Source organism: Ursus arctos, unplaced genomic scaffold (assembly GCF_023065955.2).
Source record: "Ursus arctos isolate Adak ecotype North America unplaced genomic scaffold, UrsArc2.0 scaffold_17, whole genome shotgun sequence".
Lineage (NCBI taxonomy): Eukaryota > Metazoa > Chordata > Mammalia > Carnivora > Ursidae > Ursus > Ursus arctos.
The window spans coordinates 16,908,119-16,924,841 of NW_026622841.1; the positions used below are offsets into that span (position 1 = coordinate 16,908,119).

General features: G+C 50.1%; 1 protein-coding gene across 3 annotated transcripts in view; it reads right to left on the reverse strand.

The window, feature by feature from the left end:
• NEDD4L (NEDD4 like E3 ubiquitin protein ligase) overlaps positions 1 to 16,376 on the reverse strand; it is a 332,508-nt gene extending 316,132 nt beyond the window's left edge. For 2 of the 3 annotated variants that reach the window (XM_057313371.1, XM_057313369.1), the window contains exon 1: positions 16,010 to 16,375. In XM_057313371.1, the coding sequence (XP_057169354.1) occupies positions 16,010 to 16,057 (48 nt within the window). In that variant the 5' untranslated portion in view covers positions 16,058 to 16,375. Of the gene's footprint in view, positions 1 to 16,009 lie in introns of all 3 variants that reach the window. The other variant, XM_057313368.1, reaches the window with a different exon arrangement.
• Between the last annotated feature and the right edge of the window lie 347 nt (positions 16,377 to 16,723).

Below are 16,723 nucleotides of genomic sequence, written 5' to 3' on the forward strand. Positions count from 1 at the left end.
AAGGTCCACAGGCTGTCCACACACAGCCACCTCCTCTTTGCCTTTCGGTCTGGCCACCAGGGCCTGCGCGGTGCCCTCCTCCCCATCCCTGAAGACTGCCCTGAGACACCTCGGCACGGTGGTTCCACCCATGGTCCTGCGAGCCGGACTGCCTGGGTCCAAGTCCTGGCTCTGCCACTTACTAGCTCTGTGACGCTCTGAGCAAGTCAATGACCATCTCTGTCCCTCAGTTTCTCACCCCGGCACAAAGGAGCTAGAAGGACCCATCTCAAAGAGGTGATGTGAAGATGAGGCGAATTCGTTTTTGTAAGACCTTTTTTTTTTTTTTTTAGATTTTATTTATTTATTTGACAGAGATAGAGACAGCCAGCGAGAGAGGGAACACAAGCAGGGGGAGTGGGAGAGGAGGAAGCAGGCTCATAGCGGAGGAGCCTGATGTGGGGCTCGATCCCATAACGCCGGGATCACGCCCTGAGCCGAAGGCAGACGCTTAACCACTGTGCCACCCAGGCGCCCCCGTTTTTGTAAGACCTTTATACCAGCATCTAGCATGTGGAAAGTGCTCAAATTTCAGCTGTTTGCCTATTTTCATCTAAAACTCAGCTCCGGGGGCACCTGGGTGGCTCAGTCAGTTAGGCGTCTGCCTTCGGCTCAGGTCATGATCCCAGGGTCCTGGGATCGAGTCCCACATCAGGCTCTCTGCTCAGTGGGGAGTCTGCTTCTCCCTCTCACTCTCTGTCTGTGCGCGCACACGCTCTCTCTCAAATAAACAAAATCTTTAAAAATAAATCTTTAAAATTAAAAAATAAATAAAACTTAGCTCAGAAGCTGACTGTGTGAAGCTGGACACCTGGCTGGCTTTTCCACCTCTCTTCACACCCCAGACCCAAAAGCAACATCCCATACAATTGTTTCTGCTACTTCAAAGACCACCGCGTGCGATCGCTGTCTGCGTGCTGCTCTCGAACAGATCAGACACTTTCCTGGAGCCAGAGCCTCATGCCCCTGGCTACCTCCATCCCCAGCACAACATCAGGCCCGGGAGGTGTGCACTCCATCCAAGACACCTGCAGATCAGACAATCTCATCAGATCAGCTGGCCAAAAAAAAAATCATTTTTAAGATCTTTTTGAATCCTAAGTTGTTTGTGCCATAGAGATTATCCCTTTTTTCTAGTCTATTCCTTCACCTAGAATTTGGGAGAAGGAGAATAGGTAAAATTCTAACTGAAAAGACAGACCTCTTGCCTCTCCAAGCCCCAAAGAGGCAAATATGTTCAACAAAAGGGCATAGATTCGCCTTTGATCCTTTGACACACCCTGGGTTTTATTTTCCACAGATTCTTAGAAGGGCAAAGAAACGGTTGAAACTGTCATTGTCCCCACCAGAGCACCTGCTTGAAACGCCATTTTGCAGACTCCAGAATTCAGGCTGCCTGGCAAAGAAGGGCATGGTCCTTGTTGCCTAGGAGTTAAAATCACCACAATAATAAGAAAACTGAGCAGGTGCTCCTTCCTGGAGCAACAGGGAGGTTATGGGATTTGGACTTGCCAACAACCCACCTCATCCTATCCATAAAACTGGCCATTAGTGGGCATTCCTGTCCCTTCCTGCAATTATTTTTTTTTTAAGATTTTATCTATTTGTCAGAGAGCGAGCGAGCGACCACAAGAACAAGCAGGGGGAGCGGCAAGCAGAGGGAGAAGCAGGCTCCCTGCTGAGCAAAGAGCCCAAAGCAGGACTGGATCCCAGGATCCTGGGATCGTGACCTGAGCTGAAGGCAGATGCTTAACTGACTGAGCCACCCAGGTGTCCCCCTTCCTCCAATTATTAACCTTTTTGAGTATTAAGACCAGCCTCATTCCAACAAGACTGAGTTGCTTTAAAGAATATATAAAATATAAAATATAAATCCTATTGCTTTAAAGAATACATAAAACATAAGCCTATGAAAGCATTTCGAAGAGTCAGGGCAATGGGAGAGAGAAGGTCGAGGACCCCAGAACGTGTACCGTGGCTATCAACCACGCATTAGAATGGGACTTCTCAAGCTTGATATCCTATTTGAAAGGTGAAGAAACTCTCTCAATTCTCCTCTGTGCGTCTTAAAATCCTGAGTTGTGATTTCACTCACGAGGCATGAACTAGGTGGGCATCGCGCGGCACTGGCTGCCACGAGGCTGGGTCCCAGGGCCCAGCATGGCTATGCAGCTCTGTGTGTGGTGCTCAGTGTTCCGTGCCTTCCCAACTGTAGGGAAACTTACACTCATGACCCCTGTCCACCATCACCTGGCCTTCGCTGGGCAGAAGGAGGGCAGCACTGACGTATTAGCGTTTCCACCTCCTCGGCCTGAGGCAGCTGAAGGGTCGCCCTATGCCAACACAACCAGAGATGATTTCCAATGCAGGCCCAGAAACCCCACAGCCTGATCACACCAAGCTCACTGTGTAGGCAGACCCCCTTACTGCACCAATTTCTCCCTCTCTGCACACAAATACACTCTGGGGTCTCCCAACTGCAGAAAACATCCTCCAGGACCCATTCCTTGCTCTCTGGAAGCCACAGGTTTCCACTCGTGTTCACAGCAAAATTCCTCCAGTCCCCACGTGTCTCCACTCTCCTCTCCACGGTGTCCATTCCCACCCCTCCGTTTTCACCCAACCCACCAACGCATCTGCCCCCAGGCCTCCGGGCACTCGTCCCCCACAGCACCAGCCATGCTGGCCAGTCCCACCCCAGTGGCCACCCTCCTCGCCCAGGGCCTGCCAGCTCCTTCACCCGAGTCCTCACCTTCCCGAGTCCCAGGCGTCAATGTCAACTAGACACCAAGGGCCCCAACGTCCCATCCCCGCCCTGAGAGCTCCACTGGGGTCTAGACACTCATATCCACGTGCCTGCTGGCATCACCCTGAAGCTTCGTAGCTGTATTACTTTGAGTCCATCAACACAGACCTTTTTGATCTCCCGACTTCGTCTCCCTCCGTAATTGCTCACACCAAAATCCTAGGTCCTGTCTCTGCAACTGTCAAGTCCCAGCAATCCCTCCCCAGCCTATGCAGAGTCCACCCATTCCACCTCCCCACCCCGGCCCCCGAACCCCGGCTTGCTACACCTCCTCACCGACCAGTACCACAGTTCCCTGACTGGCCTCCGCTTTCATTCCTGTCCTCCCCCCAACAACCCAGATCCCGCTACTCCCCTGCCCAAAACCCTCCAATGGCTTCCCACTGCACTGAGGATACCCCAGCCCTCCACAGTGGCTGCCATGGCCCTCCCTATCTCTCCTCCATCCCCCTCTCTGACCCCGCTACCTGCTAGGCCCCCCCATGCTCCAGCCACTCTGGTTTTCTTTCTGCTCCTACAGCTCATTTTTATCTTGGGGCCTTCCTGTTCACTATTCCCCATCTAGAATATTCTGTCTCCAAACCTCAAGTAGCTGGCAACACCGCATTCATTCTCAGCTCAACCCCTATCATATCCCCTATTATGAGGCCCCTGGAGTGGGCCCGCACCTCTACAGCACGGCGGGGGGGGCACTCAGCCCTCCTCGAGGACACAAAAACATGTCACAGCCTCTCCCTGACGCAGGGATGGCAAATGCTCAAAACACACACCGCATCGCCTCATTACCACGAACACTCATGTGACATTTACAATGGGCCTGATTCATGCCGAGCGGGGTCTTCTTCTGAGGAGGGGGATGCTGTGCCGCCCAGTGTCTGAAAACCATTCCTACGTCTGGGGCTCCCCCACAGTGTGACTTCTGGTGGGAAGCCAGGCCCACCTCCCACGACAGAAACCAAAACTTTCAGAAGGGAGGAACAAACCCCTCGTAGCCCTCCCCTGGCAGCAAGGGCTGCTGGCACATGACCGAGATTGGCCCAGGCCTCCAAGAGGCCGGACGCAGGCCAGAAGCAGTGCAGCAGGCCCAAGACTGCTCTCCTTGCAAAGGCCTGCTTTCCAGACTGACCCTTGGCTGGTGTCTGGGAACTGTCAACGGTTCCCTCCACAGATACAAAATGTCCCCTAAATGAGAAGTGTGCTCATGGTGCCTGGACTGTGCCCACTGCGTGGTCTAGGCTGAACAGCGACTCTCCTTCCTGGCGTCTGCAATGGTAGAAAGTGCTGGAGAGAGGGTGCTTACAGGAGCAGCCCCCAAGAAAACCCCAGGGCGTGGAGCCTCTGCGGAGATTCCCCGGTGCACAACATTGCACACGTGGTGTCACAGCGGCCGCTGGAGGGATTACGCACATCCCATGCGCCGCCCCGGGAGAAAATTCCCAGAAGTTCAGAACCTGGTTTCCTCTGGACCTCACTACAGGCAGCTGTTTCTTTGGATTTTGCTCTGTATCCTATCACTGTAATAAACCATAACTGTGAGTATAACCATGTCTGGGTCTTGGAAGCCCTTCTCTTGAATCACTAAGCCGGAGTGGTGGCGAGGACCCCCAACACGGGTAAGAAAGAGGAGAGCTGGGGCGCCTGGGTGGCGCAGTCGTTAAGCGTCTGCCTTCGGCTCAGGGCATGATCCCAGCGTTCTGGGATCGAGCCCCACATCAGGCTCCTCTGCTGTGAGCCTGCTTCTTCCTCTCCCACTCCCCCTGCTTGTGTTCCATCTCTCAGTAGCTGTCTCTATGTCAAATAAATAAATAAAATCTTTAAAAAAAAAAAAAAAAAAAGAGGAGAGCTGGTGCAACCCCAGCAGGAGGAGTGCGGCCACGCAGCCTCCGGAGACAGAGGACGGGGTCGGAGGCAGCACTCAGTGCCAGGGAGCCAGGGTTCTCTGGCTGGGATGTGGGGTGCCCAGCCTCCCCTGGCCCTGACTGCTATCTAAGGCCTAGGTCTCTAGCTTGACAGATACTTCTGTGCTATCCAAAATGCCTTCAATAAATCCCTTTTTGCCTAAATTCATGAGAATTGGTCACTGCTGCTTGCCATCAAGAGCCCTAACTATAACAGATTTTGTATAAAATGTGCTATAAAGGGGCGCCTGGATGGCTCCGGTGGGTGTCTGCCTTTGACTCTCAGGTCATGATCTTGGGGTCCTGGGAGCAAGCCCCGTGTTGGGCTCCCCGCTCAGTGGGGAGTTTGCTGGTCCCTCTTTCCCTCCCCCTGCTTGTGCTCTGTCTTCCAAATAAATAAAATCTTAAAAAAAAAAGTGCTATAAATAAAATTGAAAAGGCTGCGTCAGGAAGCAGGTAGAGGGTCCCGTGGGTCCCACAGTCCCGGTCTGCGAAAGCTGATCATTCTGAATGGGCAGAGCAAACGCAGAGCGGGTTCAAGTGCCTGGCTGGCTCCTGGACCCAAACTGTGTGCCTCTTCATTCAAGGCTCCTTTCAAATTGCCTTGAGGCAGAAGCCCTGAGAATGAACAGGGCAGGAGACCAGTCACTAAGACACAGAAATTCCCAGAACCAGAGACTTCATCTAGATAAGGTCACTGGCTGTTCTCATCAGCCCAAGGAACTGACGAGAAAACAAACTCAGACGCTAAGTTTTCACAGGAGCAATACTGCCAAACATTCAGGTTCAGATGACGCTAGTCCATGGCCGTTCAACCCCCCAACACACAACCCTAAAGCCTCAAACTCACACCCAGCAGGACGCAGGAAGGGGCAGTCTGCCAGCGCCAGCCCCATCCAGGTGCAGCTGCAAAGGACAGGGACCACTGGAGGGCCTCACACTGGGCATAATCCAGCAGAGCCAGAAGCTGCCAGGCAAGCTGACCAAGCCAAGGACTCCTTGCTAGTCCTGATCCGCCAGCTACCACACTGAGTTTTCTGATTTCTCCCCTCTCCCAAGTGGGAAGTTTATTGTAGTATCTTACTCTTTCTTTACCATTGTAGGCTGATGTTTGGGGGACCTAACCTATTCAGCCATAAGTCACTAGACCATTAAAAAAAGAAAAAAAAAAACAATCAAAAAAACTCGTTCCAAATTTAAGAGAAGGGACAGTATGTCACCTAGAGATCCTTGCAATACTTAGATGAATATCTGGGTTGCCTCCCTAGAGAAGGGGAGCCATGGGTATTTCTGAACGTCTATGTATCTGAAGGGGGATGAATTTTCCAACAGGTGGACCGTAGGGTCTCACTGACTTCACCTTAGTTCAAGGGGTAGACCCTCAGAACACTAAAGGGAATTCCATCCCCTCCTTGCTATTAGCTAGTTGAGAGAGAAGCAGATCGAAGCTTCAGTGGCCAATGGAACACAAGAGATTGCCTGGGTGTTTCTGGGAATGAAATTTCTTTAATCTTAAGAGAAAGACACAGGAAGCCATTCTCTTTGCTCTGCAAGCAGGAAAAAAGAACACAGCTCTGGCTGCCGCTTGCAGTAGCCCGAGGACCCGTAGATCTCTGAAAAGGGCTAGACTTTCGACAGTGGAGTAAAGAATGCAACTTGATTCCTTAATGACACCACTGAGCTGGCACAGTCCTTACTGTCCAGGTGGGCGCTTAACAGACCCATCGTAACTGAGCAAGAGATAACGTTCATCTCCATGACAACTATCAATAATCTACCATAATACACATATTGAGATCGGCCAACTCTAGCACCACAGTTCTGTAGGCTGTTAACTTTGGGGACAGGAAGGAGGGAGTGTGGTATGAGTGCAAGGAACCCACGACCACATTAAGCACACAGATCAACTGTAAGATGCATCCTTATGTCAGAAATACTAAAAGCAGCGGGGTGGGGGGGGGAACCACACAGAGACAAGGGTCAGATGACACATAACGTGACATCTGTCAACTGCACCCTTTTGTTTGGGAAGGGACCACCATGAAACGGACTCGGATGTACTGATACCATATGGACATTACAAGTCTGCTCCAAGGCCAAACAAAGAGCAGCTTCCAGATACTTAGATACCTGCCCAGGCGACCACAGCTGTGCACAGCACCATTCTGACATCTAAAACGATTCAGGGCTGCACCAGCAAGACGCTAAGGCAAAACCCAAAGACACACACACACAAAAAAAAAAAAAAAAAAAAAACAGGTTTCAGTTTGGTTTTTATAATGCACACAAAAAATTTCAGAGAACCTAAAACATTACTAAAGATTTAAATTACTTCTATGCAACTGTAATGCACAGAAGGACGTAAATACAAATTTGAAGTGTCCACAATGGAGAAAACGAGACCTCTGCTCTACAAGCTACAAGTGAAAAGTCGTCTGATTTCCTGGTCACTTTGAACAATGTCCCATCCTTCACCTATCCCTCCGCTTCCCATCTTGGCGGGCAGCTCCTCAAAGGCACGAGTGGCAACGAGATGACCTTGATATCCTTAAATACAGAGCACACGGCGGGCCCTCGATGAACTTACGTTCAACGGAACACACACTATCAGTATCTGCTCTCAGCAAGTGCTCTCATTTTTACCCAAAGCCTGAAGTACTACAAGCATCTGGGAGGTTTCTATCTCACTTTGAAACTTACTTTTATATTGAGAAAAACTTCTCTGTAGAAAAATATAAGAAAAAACATTAAAAGGCAATGAAAATCACCTGAAATCCCTTTGCTCAAAGAAAACCACCATGGACGTCCTGGGATACATCCCCAGTCATTTTTTCCTATACATAAATACTTTTAAGCACAATGGGACCGCACCCAAGATTCTGTAACCTGCTTTCTCCAGTTAGATGAGTAGTGACCACTCTACATTTTTCAATACTCTCCAATACCTCCCCACCCTGCCAGTCACCCCATGGCTGCACGATGTTCTTCTCTACCTCACTTCTCAAAGGAGGAAAGGAAAAGCTCCTAAGGCCAAGCTCAACGTGTTCTCTTTCACTAATAACAGCCAGGGAAATGAAGACATCTCTTCCAAAGGCAATTTCTCAATTATCGGCATCAACATACTCTAGAACTCAGATAACACAGGGTCCAGCTCCCTCCAGACAGAGCTTAATACAAAAGCCACATCCATTTACCCTCTGGCGTTATTAACAAACGGGGAGGACCGACAGCCGGTTCAAAATTTAGGAACGACCTGCTTGCGGTTCTGCTTGCAGTCAATGATCACACCCCAGCCGTAAGGCACAAAGGGAACTGGAGGAGGATAAAAGGAAGCAAACGGATTCTCAGTTTTGCTTTCTCTTTAAACCTCACACTCCTTCCCCTTTCCAACCCAAACTGACAAAGATGAAGTTGGCACTAGACTAACACCGAAGATGAATCACTTATTAACTGAGAGAGAAAAAAAATGGAGCGGGGGGGGGGGGGGGGGGCAAGCACGGGTTTTCAACAGACTCCAGACTCTGGTTCTAAAGGTAGTTGGGAGATTTGCGAGTAAGTATGTGGAGCTTTTAATTGCGTGAGATACACAGGGAGAGCTTACTCAGCAAATTCTCTAAATAGCTTAGGCTTGCTTTTGTTTTGGGGGGGGTGGGGATAAGGGGGGGACGGCACCAGACTAGAATAACTTCCAGTATTTAAAAAAAACAAGACACATTCATGTAAGTGAAACTGACCCATTCAACAAACATCTTCATATAAAGAGGAAAAATCCAAAGAGACGATCTTCATCTTCTCCATTACCTGTGACCCAAGCCTGTCTCCATCAGAGTCCCCAGGCTGGTGACTTCTAACACAGTTGCCAAAACGTCCATGGAACATTCGAAATCCTATAGATCACTGAAAAAACTAGGTTTGCGTTTCGAGACATTAATTCACAACAGATGTGCCACAGAGGCGATCTGGTGGGACTTCCCGCCAGATACGAATGTGCTGGCGACCCTCCCCGATGGCAATGCCCTCCCACCGCGAAGGCGCTTCACCCCCACACCAGTCCGGCCTCACCGCGCTCCCAAAGGCACAGTACAAACCACGATCCACAGCGGCATCCACGGAAGACAAGAAGGGCCAGGCCTTGGATGCAGCTGGAAAGTGCAAACCGTGCTAACAGAGGCCAGACCAAGACTCACAGGCACAACTCTGCCCTTGTCGCTGCACCACAGGGTCCCCACGGGGGTCCGCAGGAGGCGGCCAGTCACGCGCAAAGGCAGAAAGAGCACACGGTCTCCACCCAGCAGACAGAGGGCAGACACGTTCCTGAGTCACTCATGCAATCCATCCGAACTTCACTCCCATGTGCCTGGGAAGCCTCGGTCCACCACAGCGGACACATCGCAGGTGACAGGACACCACCCGGACCAGCGATGGGCCCACTATCCCCTTCATGGGACCATGATCCCTACGAGCCCTTCCAAGTTCCATCATGGATTTCACATCACAGCATCTTACACTAAAAACAAAGTCACTTTTCCGGCACCTGGGTGGCTCAGTCGGTTAAGCAGCTGCCTTCAGCTCAGGTCATGATCCCAGGGTCCTGGGATCCAGCCCCACATTGGGCTCCCTGCTCAGCGGGGAGTCTGCTTCTCCCTCTCCCTCTGCCCCTCCCTCTACTCGTGCTCTCTAGATCTCTCAAATAAATAAAATCTTAAAAAAAAAAAATTCCTAAAGAACAAAGGCACTTTTCAATGGCCCCTTTTTGCTTGGTGAACAGGAGGTTTAAAAATACAAAATCTCTCAGTGGATGCCTGCCTGCCAACAAGTCACCCAACACTGAATTTGATGACAGCGAGGGAATCGGAGAGTCTCACCATTACACTTGGCAAGTTCAGATCAATACAGGACTCTGGAGTCAGGGAGAAAAAGTCGACTAGAGGGTCGAGTTTAAGCTAGTTACCCCAAATATGCTAATGGAATATAGCTTTCCTCACCTAAAGGTATTACAATAATAGCCAGCATTCAGGCCACTCGGGTTCAAAACAAATCATTACACCTCTAACGAGGTCCTACGTATTCATGAAATTAAGTGTCCCAGATCTTTCCACCGCTGGTTTTCTCTCTGCTAGAGCCTGAGCCACAGTCTTACCTCAGGAATCAAGAAGCTCTCCAGCAATCAAATACTCGGGAGTGGTGATAATTATTGGTTCCTCCTCAAAGTCAACGACAACAATTCCAGAACAGTCCGTGCAGAACTAGTTTGTTTTTTGTTTTTTTTTTTAAGAAGTCTCTATGCACCCAAGAACAAAGGACGTGACCATGGTTCTCAAAGGAACTTTTCTGTGTGCATGTTTGTGGGGTTTTTTTCCCCCCAGATCCAAATGCCTGTTCCTCTTCCAAATTTAATAGCCCCTGGGTAAAAGGATGTTTCTTGATACTGCTCACATTGACAATCACCTTACATGTTTTTACTAAACAATTTTTTTTTTTAGTTTGTGGGGAAATATTGGTTTCTAAATCTAGTTTCTTTTACTTCACCTCTAAATTCAGCTCTCATTTCTATATTCCACCAAGAGGCAACTCCCCAACCAAGAGTAGCATCATGAAACAGTACAAACATTGCCACCTATAGTCAGAAAGCGAGATATATTTGTTTATATGGTGACCTGGAAGAGAAACAATACAAAAACAGAAAGTAACATTTGGCTACCCTTCTCATATAGCCTTCACCAATCCTACTATCCTAATACTTATTTTCATCATTATTCATGTATTATTTTGATCCTCTTTAATATGGATTGTCAAAAGGATAGTTTATTGCCAATAGATCACTAAGCCAAAAACACTTCAAAGACCTACAACATCAAAAACACCTGAAAACTCTTAAGTTAAAATCTCATTTTGCTGCTATTCATCTAGGACCCAAAATTCAAGGGCACCAATAAAATCTGTTCAAACAAACCTTTTAACTCAAAATAAAAATTTTAAGATGATCTCAATCTGTCAAAGAGAAACTGATTTGTTTCTTTCACCAGTCACGTACTACCACGCTTCTGTGTTCAGTAACTGCACGATGCAGGAAGGCGAGTTAACTAGCAACGAGCATAAAGTTTCTTCCCTCACAATGAGTGCAGCCAACTTAACAGCATCCCAAAAGCATTGCTGCAATGATGTGTGACATCATTCTCTAACGTCAGGGATTTCTTCCTGGAGATAGGCTTGGTGAAGGCTATGAGAATATACGGCAAGTATACTGATGCTCCCAATATCACGAAAACAACTTTGCAAGGAAGTTTGCTGGAGATGTGGGTCCTCGCTGCACTGAGGAGACGCCCAAGTATCACTCAACCACTTCTCTATAAACTGTGTTCTGCTACGGTAAAGAAACCAGGATGGGCTGGGGACTCCCGTTTTGCCACAGTCCTCGCCCCTTTAAACAAAATTATTTTTATTCCTTAAGTTAAGGAAACTGCTTTTCAGTAATGACATCATTTAAAACCTTCTGACGTAAGAAAACCGAATATAAATTAAAATGTCAGTTTCTACAAATGCCTTAGAGCCCTTGAAGAAAATAAAAATTGAATGAGAGTAGAAGTTGAAGACAATACATTATATTCGCCAGTTTATAAAATCGCTTTTAAATGTCACAGTAAAACCTAGACCCTTTAAGGGTTTTTCTTAAATGTTAGCCACCACAGTGCAGACTGTAACCGGAATATGCTCGCGTCCTAGGCATAAAGCACACCACGCAGCACGGCTAGACTCGGTTCAAGCATCCAGAGCTGGAACAAATGGGCTGGTTTTATCTCCCTCTACAAAACGGCTGTTCAGAATCCACCTTTAGTCCAAACCATATCTTAACTAATTTCCAAAAGCAATCTTGTGATCGTTTTGCACAGCTGCAAAGATTGCATGCAGGGTTTCAAGTAATCTCTTGAAAATACACACAGACCACTTTTTAAAAATTAACGACTACCCTGAATTCCTTACAGATCGCTACTCAGGTGGTCTAGCTTGTAGGCTCCCCGTGTCTTCTCTGCCAATGCCCAGTTAGGAGAATTTCCCGGATGCGACCCCTTTTCTCAAAAACAGAAAGGCAGAAGAAACCTGACCAGCAACTGACTCGAAAGTGTTGAATGACTAACGTACTAAATCTGACGGTCCAGGGGCATCCCAGGTTTCTAATGAGAGTCAGGAATTCCAAAACACCCTGAAATAAGGATGGTTCACAAAATTAATGGTCTATCATTGTGCAACACCAGTTTTTTTGTCTTAGTGGTCCATAAAATCCTGTTGCATCTTAAAGTTGACAACATCTTCAAGAAAATATACCTATGCCAACGGTTTAACCTTACAGGTTTGTTAGGGAGTAAAAGGAACCCTAAAAGAATGAGGAGTGGGGGTGCTAGCAACTACAGCACAGCTATCCCATCTCCAGGGCCACAACATGGACCCACTAATTGTTGGCAGGTGAGAATGGAGCCCCAGCGAGGTCAGATTTTTGCCATTTTCTGAAAAAATTTCCAAGCTTTGAAACACAGTAGAGACCATACTAAGCAAGCCTCCTGGTCGATGCCGACCTAGAAGTCTTCCGTTTACAACTTCTGACGTTTATCTCCACTGCCAATCAACCTCAACAACCTAGCTCTGAAGCCCTTTAAAGACACTCGCACTTGGAATGAGGAAGAACGCTGAAAACTAGTGCTATCAACAGAATGGAGTTCAAATCCTGCCTCTGTCACTTCCTGTGTGTCCTTATGCAGGTCACTTAACATCTCTGAGCCTCCAGTCCTGATCCATCAATCTCAGCACCCCTCCTAGGGGGGTCATGAGGATTAAATGAGACAGCAAGGACGTAAAGCCTTAACAAAGAGCTAGGTGCAGAGTAGGCAATATGAAACATTAGCCAACTATTCTTGTCTGCATAAAACACAGAGGGAGGGTGTCAAAGTACTATCCCAGGTCAGCCTGGCCTTCATTTCTATGCCATCTGCCTCGTTGTAACCACTCAAAAACTGCCACATCTAGTAAGAAAGCTGTCATTCAGACTTGAGCCTTTATTTCCCCCAGAAATCTTTTCAATAAAGGACACCTTTCTAAGACGTTGTAATAAAAGACCTCAGGAAGTTAACAATAACATTCCCAAGTAAACTGCCCAAATGTGCTACCAACTGCCAAAAAAATAAAAACAAAAAGCAAAACAAAAAACCGCCAAGGAACCAAGCCAGATGCAGCAACTAGTCCAACTGCTCTGATTCCAAACCAAATCTGAGGCTGGGCCCTGCATCACAAGTTCTGCTAATCTGCTAATCTCTCTAACACCAAAGTCCGTCATCTGACCGCAATTTCAAATTTGGTCTCCCTAAGGTGACCTGACTTCAGTCAGTAGCTATGAACGCCACCTCAGCCAGAAAGACACAAAAAATAAAATCTGTGCACTCACACAAGCACAGCCCCTATTTATTAACCCCTTTCATTCTACAAGCTGGGGGAACCTAAGAGCAAGGTCCTCCGTCTCAGCATCCCACCCAATGCTTCATCACCAGCAGTCCTTAGAGCAAAAGACATCTTGCTGAGATGGGACAGGACACTAAGCGCACTCCAAATACACAATGCTTTCCACCAACTTCCAATGAAAAGTGACTTTTTAAGAAATGTGCTAGGTATTGGTGCCAGCTTTGCTCAGAGACGTGTAAGGTAACTCTTATGTCGCCAATCACAGTATCTTCAGGTGTGATGTTCCAAAGCGCCCGCAGTGTGCAAACCGAACTGCACTCATTTAACACGCCCTGGAATACCAACCCCGCCACCGGTTTCAGCAGCGGGTCTGCCTTAAGAGCCCGTGAAGATCTCTCATGTTTTCTTACACTGACTAATTCAGGGGGACAAAACAAGCTGCGCAAATTCAACAATTTGTTAATATTCTACGAAGGCGTTCTCTGATTTTCCAAAGGCTAACCTGACGGTGCGAAACCTCCCATAAAAAGCAAATACCACAGAAATGTGAAGTCATCAAAACAGTCCTGTCTTATTTTTTTTTTTTCACTGAGAGGAGAAGCTGAAAAAAGACAACAGATGCGACTTGTCTTCTGTAATATAACGTGCTGGGGAACTCAACAGTACTCGCAACATTGCCATCACTCAATCAAGAAAATGTCTTCTCATCACCTCATGCTGTTCCCCCACAGCCCAACACCCCTCTAGCAACATACAGGAGTGAACCCGTACACACACACACACACACACACACACCAATTCTGTGTATATTCCATCCTTCACTTTCACACTGGACACCAGTTAAGATCTGAGTTAACTCATCTAAAGAGGCAAGATGTATGCTAGATAGATGGTGACACTAGATATAAATGTAAACAAAGGATTAACAGGGACATGCATTGGACTCGTTTATCCAGCTGAATTTCCGAAAACACTCGATGTATTTTTCTTGAGCGCGCTATTAAAAATCATGTAATTTAGAACAAGAGAGACCAGAGCTGAAGTGCAGCTGTCTTCCCCCACAATACCTCAAAAGCCCTTTGTTTAGGAATGTCTGTATCTCGGCACCTTTCTAAAAGCTCACTGCCAGCCATCTAGGGCTGCTAATTAAACGGAGAAGTACAGAATGAAAGGGAAAGCTTCTCAAAGGGTAGTGGAGCTGGGGAGAGAAGCCTGGGAGAGGAGAACCCCCTGGGTGAAAGAAACAATGATCCTTTTCACCCATCCCCAGGTAACTGCACCAAAAAGGGAAATTATTTTACAGGAGCACAGCATGGCAAAATAATCGAAAACGTATATCACACATTATTTGCATTGTGATCATTCTTTGATAAACTACATACCACAGCAAGCTTTACCTAGCCCTGTAAAGAAAAAAAAAAAAGTCATACCAACACTCTCCCCACCCCAAGGTAACTATTTCATTACACACTTACAAAGCGCGCACACACACGCACACACACCCCATACCAGAGCAAGAAAGCCGGTGAGAGAGAAGCCATAACGTGGGCAGGTCTAGATAATAGCCTCTCCACTAACCCCACCCCCAGCACCAGAGAAAGAGGGGACCTCAGAAAAGAAAGGAGAGGAAGAAGAGAAAGCCAGAAATCCTTGAATTTCCAGGCATCAACTTTTCATGAAATGCACAACCAGGATAGGAAATACCTCCCTGCTGAGTAATGCTCCATGGGTTGTAAATTCACCTCTCGAAAGGGGAGCCAGACCTGAGCGCGCACCCCGCCAGATGGCAAACCCCTCCTACCTGCTCCATCCAGCCTGCCGGTCACGCCGCGCCAGCGACAGGCCTCCCACCCCCCTTTTTGGCAGAGCAACACACCAATAAGAGCCGAGCGTGGCTGGTCGAGAGAGGGCTAGGCAGCGATGTAGCAGGATCGTTTCCAAAGGGAGGAGTGGGAAACCGCGAGGAGAGAGTGAGGGTAAAAACAAAGCTCTTTCCTCTCAAACCTACAGCCTTGGGGGTGTGGCTTACTTGATTTGCTTTATTAATAAAGGGGATCAATTGAGCTTTTGTCTCTCCACCTACCCCGGAGGTGCCGGGCTTTGAATCCTTGGGAGGGGGAAAAAAATGGCAGGGCTGCAAGCTTCCTCCAAGTTTCCAGTAGCACCTGCCACCATGCTGGCCGTCCTCCCCTACCAGAAAGACCCCGAAATCCACACTCCTGGTTTCGACTCTGCAACCCAGCTCGAGCGTCTTGCCCACTCCGTGATAAGCACACACTCATCAGAGCACTTGCCGACACTATCACCGGAAAGTTCCGGGGGGAGGGGGGTGGAGAACAATTCAGGTTCCTCCGCGGCCCGGGGCTCCCCCGCGCGGCGCGGGCCCCCAGCCGAGACCCAGACGTGACACACATCATGGACTCCCGGGCTGCAGGGGCGAAAGGCGGAAAGTTGCCCAAGAGCCCGGGAGACGCGGCTGGGAGAGGAGGGGGATCAGGGGGCTACAGAGGCGCACGCGCCCTCCTCCCACGCCCAAGGCTGGGGGAAGCGGCCGAGCGAACCCCGGCTCGAAGGGCGTCGCGCCGCTCAATTTACAAACAATGCACTCCGCTGGGGGTTGGGGGGGGCGCGAGCGCCGGGCAGATGGGCCCGAGCACCAGCCCCCAGTCGGGCCCCAGCCACCCGGCGCACCCGCGTTTGGGGTTCCGCCGCAGGCGCGGGGGACGCGCACCCCGGGGGTCGGCCCAGTACCCACTCCCTGCCGGCGCGGGACAGGAACTCCCCGGGGAGTCCCAGGCGGGAAGGGGACGCCGCTCACCTCGTCTTCCGAAAGTCCGTAGACCGGCTCCCCGAGCCCGGTCGCCATGGAGCCGGTGCCCCGCGCGGGCTCCGAGGCGCTCCCGGGCGGCTGGGCTGCGGCGCGGGCGGCCGGTCTTCTCTCCTCCTCCGCGCCCGGCCTGCGCGCGTCCCGCCGGGGGAGCCGCCGGACGCCGGCAGGTGAGGGAGCCCGAGCGCGCGCCCGGGCCGCTGCCTGCGCCGCTTCCTCCCGGAAGGCTGCGGGGCCGTGCGGGCTGGCGGTCCCGAGAGAGCGCCGAGCAGCGGGCGGCGGCGCGGAGCCCGCCGGGCTTTCCCTCCCCGTTTGCCCGGCCGCCACTCTCCGCCCCTCTCGAAGCCTGCTCTCGGATCTCCGGAACCCGGCTCGCCCGCCCCTCGCTCGCTCCCTGCGGCCCCAGCTCTCTCCGCCCCGTCCTCCGCCTCCTCCCACCCGGCGCCCCGAGGGGACCCTCCCCGCCTCGCCGGGGCGGGCACACGCGCCCCCCAAGCCAATCACAGGCCGGCCTGGGGGGCGGGCCGCCGGGTGGCAGGGTTCTGCCCCCACGCCCACCCCACCCGCAGGCCTCTCCAGCGGCGCTCTGGGGCTCACCCGGCCGCGGGGCGGGTCTGCCCGGCGGGGGGGAGAGGAGGGTTGCGGATGCGGGCTTGGCCTGCCGAGCTGACCCACCCTCCCCTTCCAGCTTTCCCTCTGTTTTGG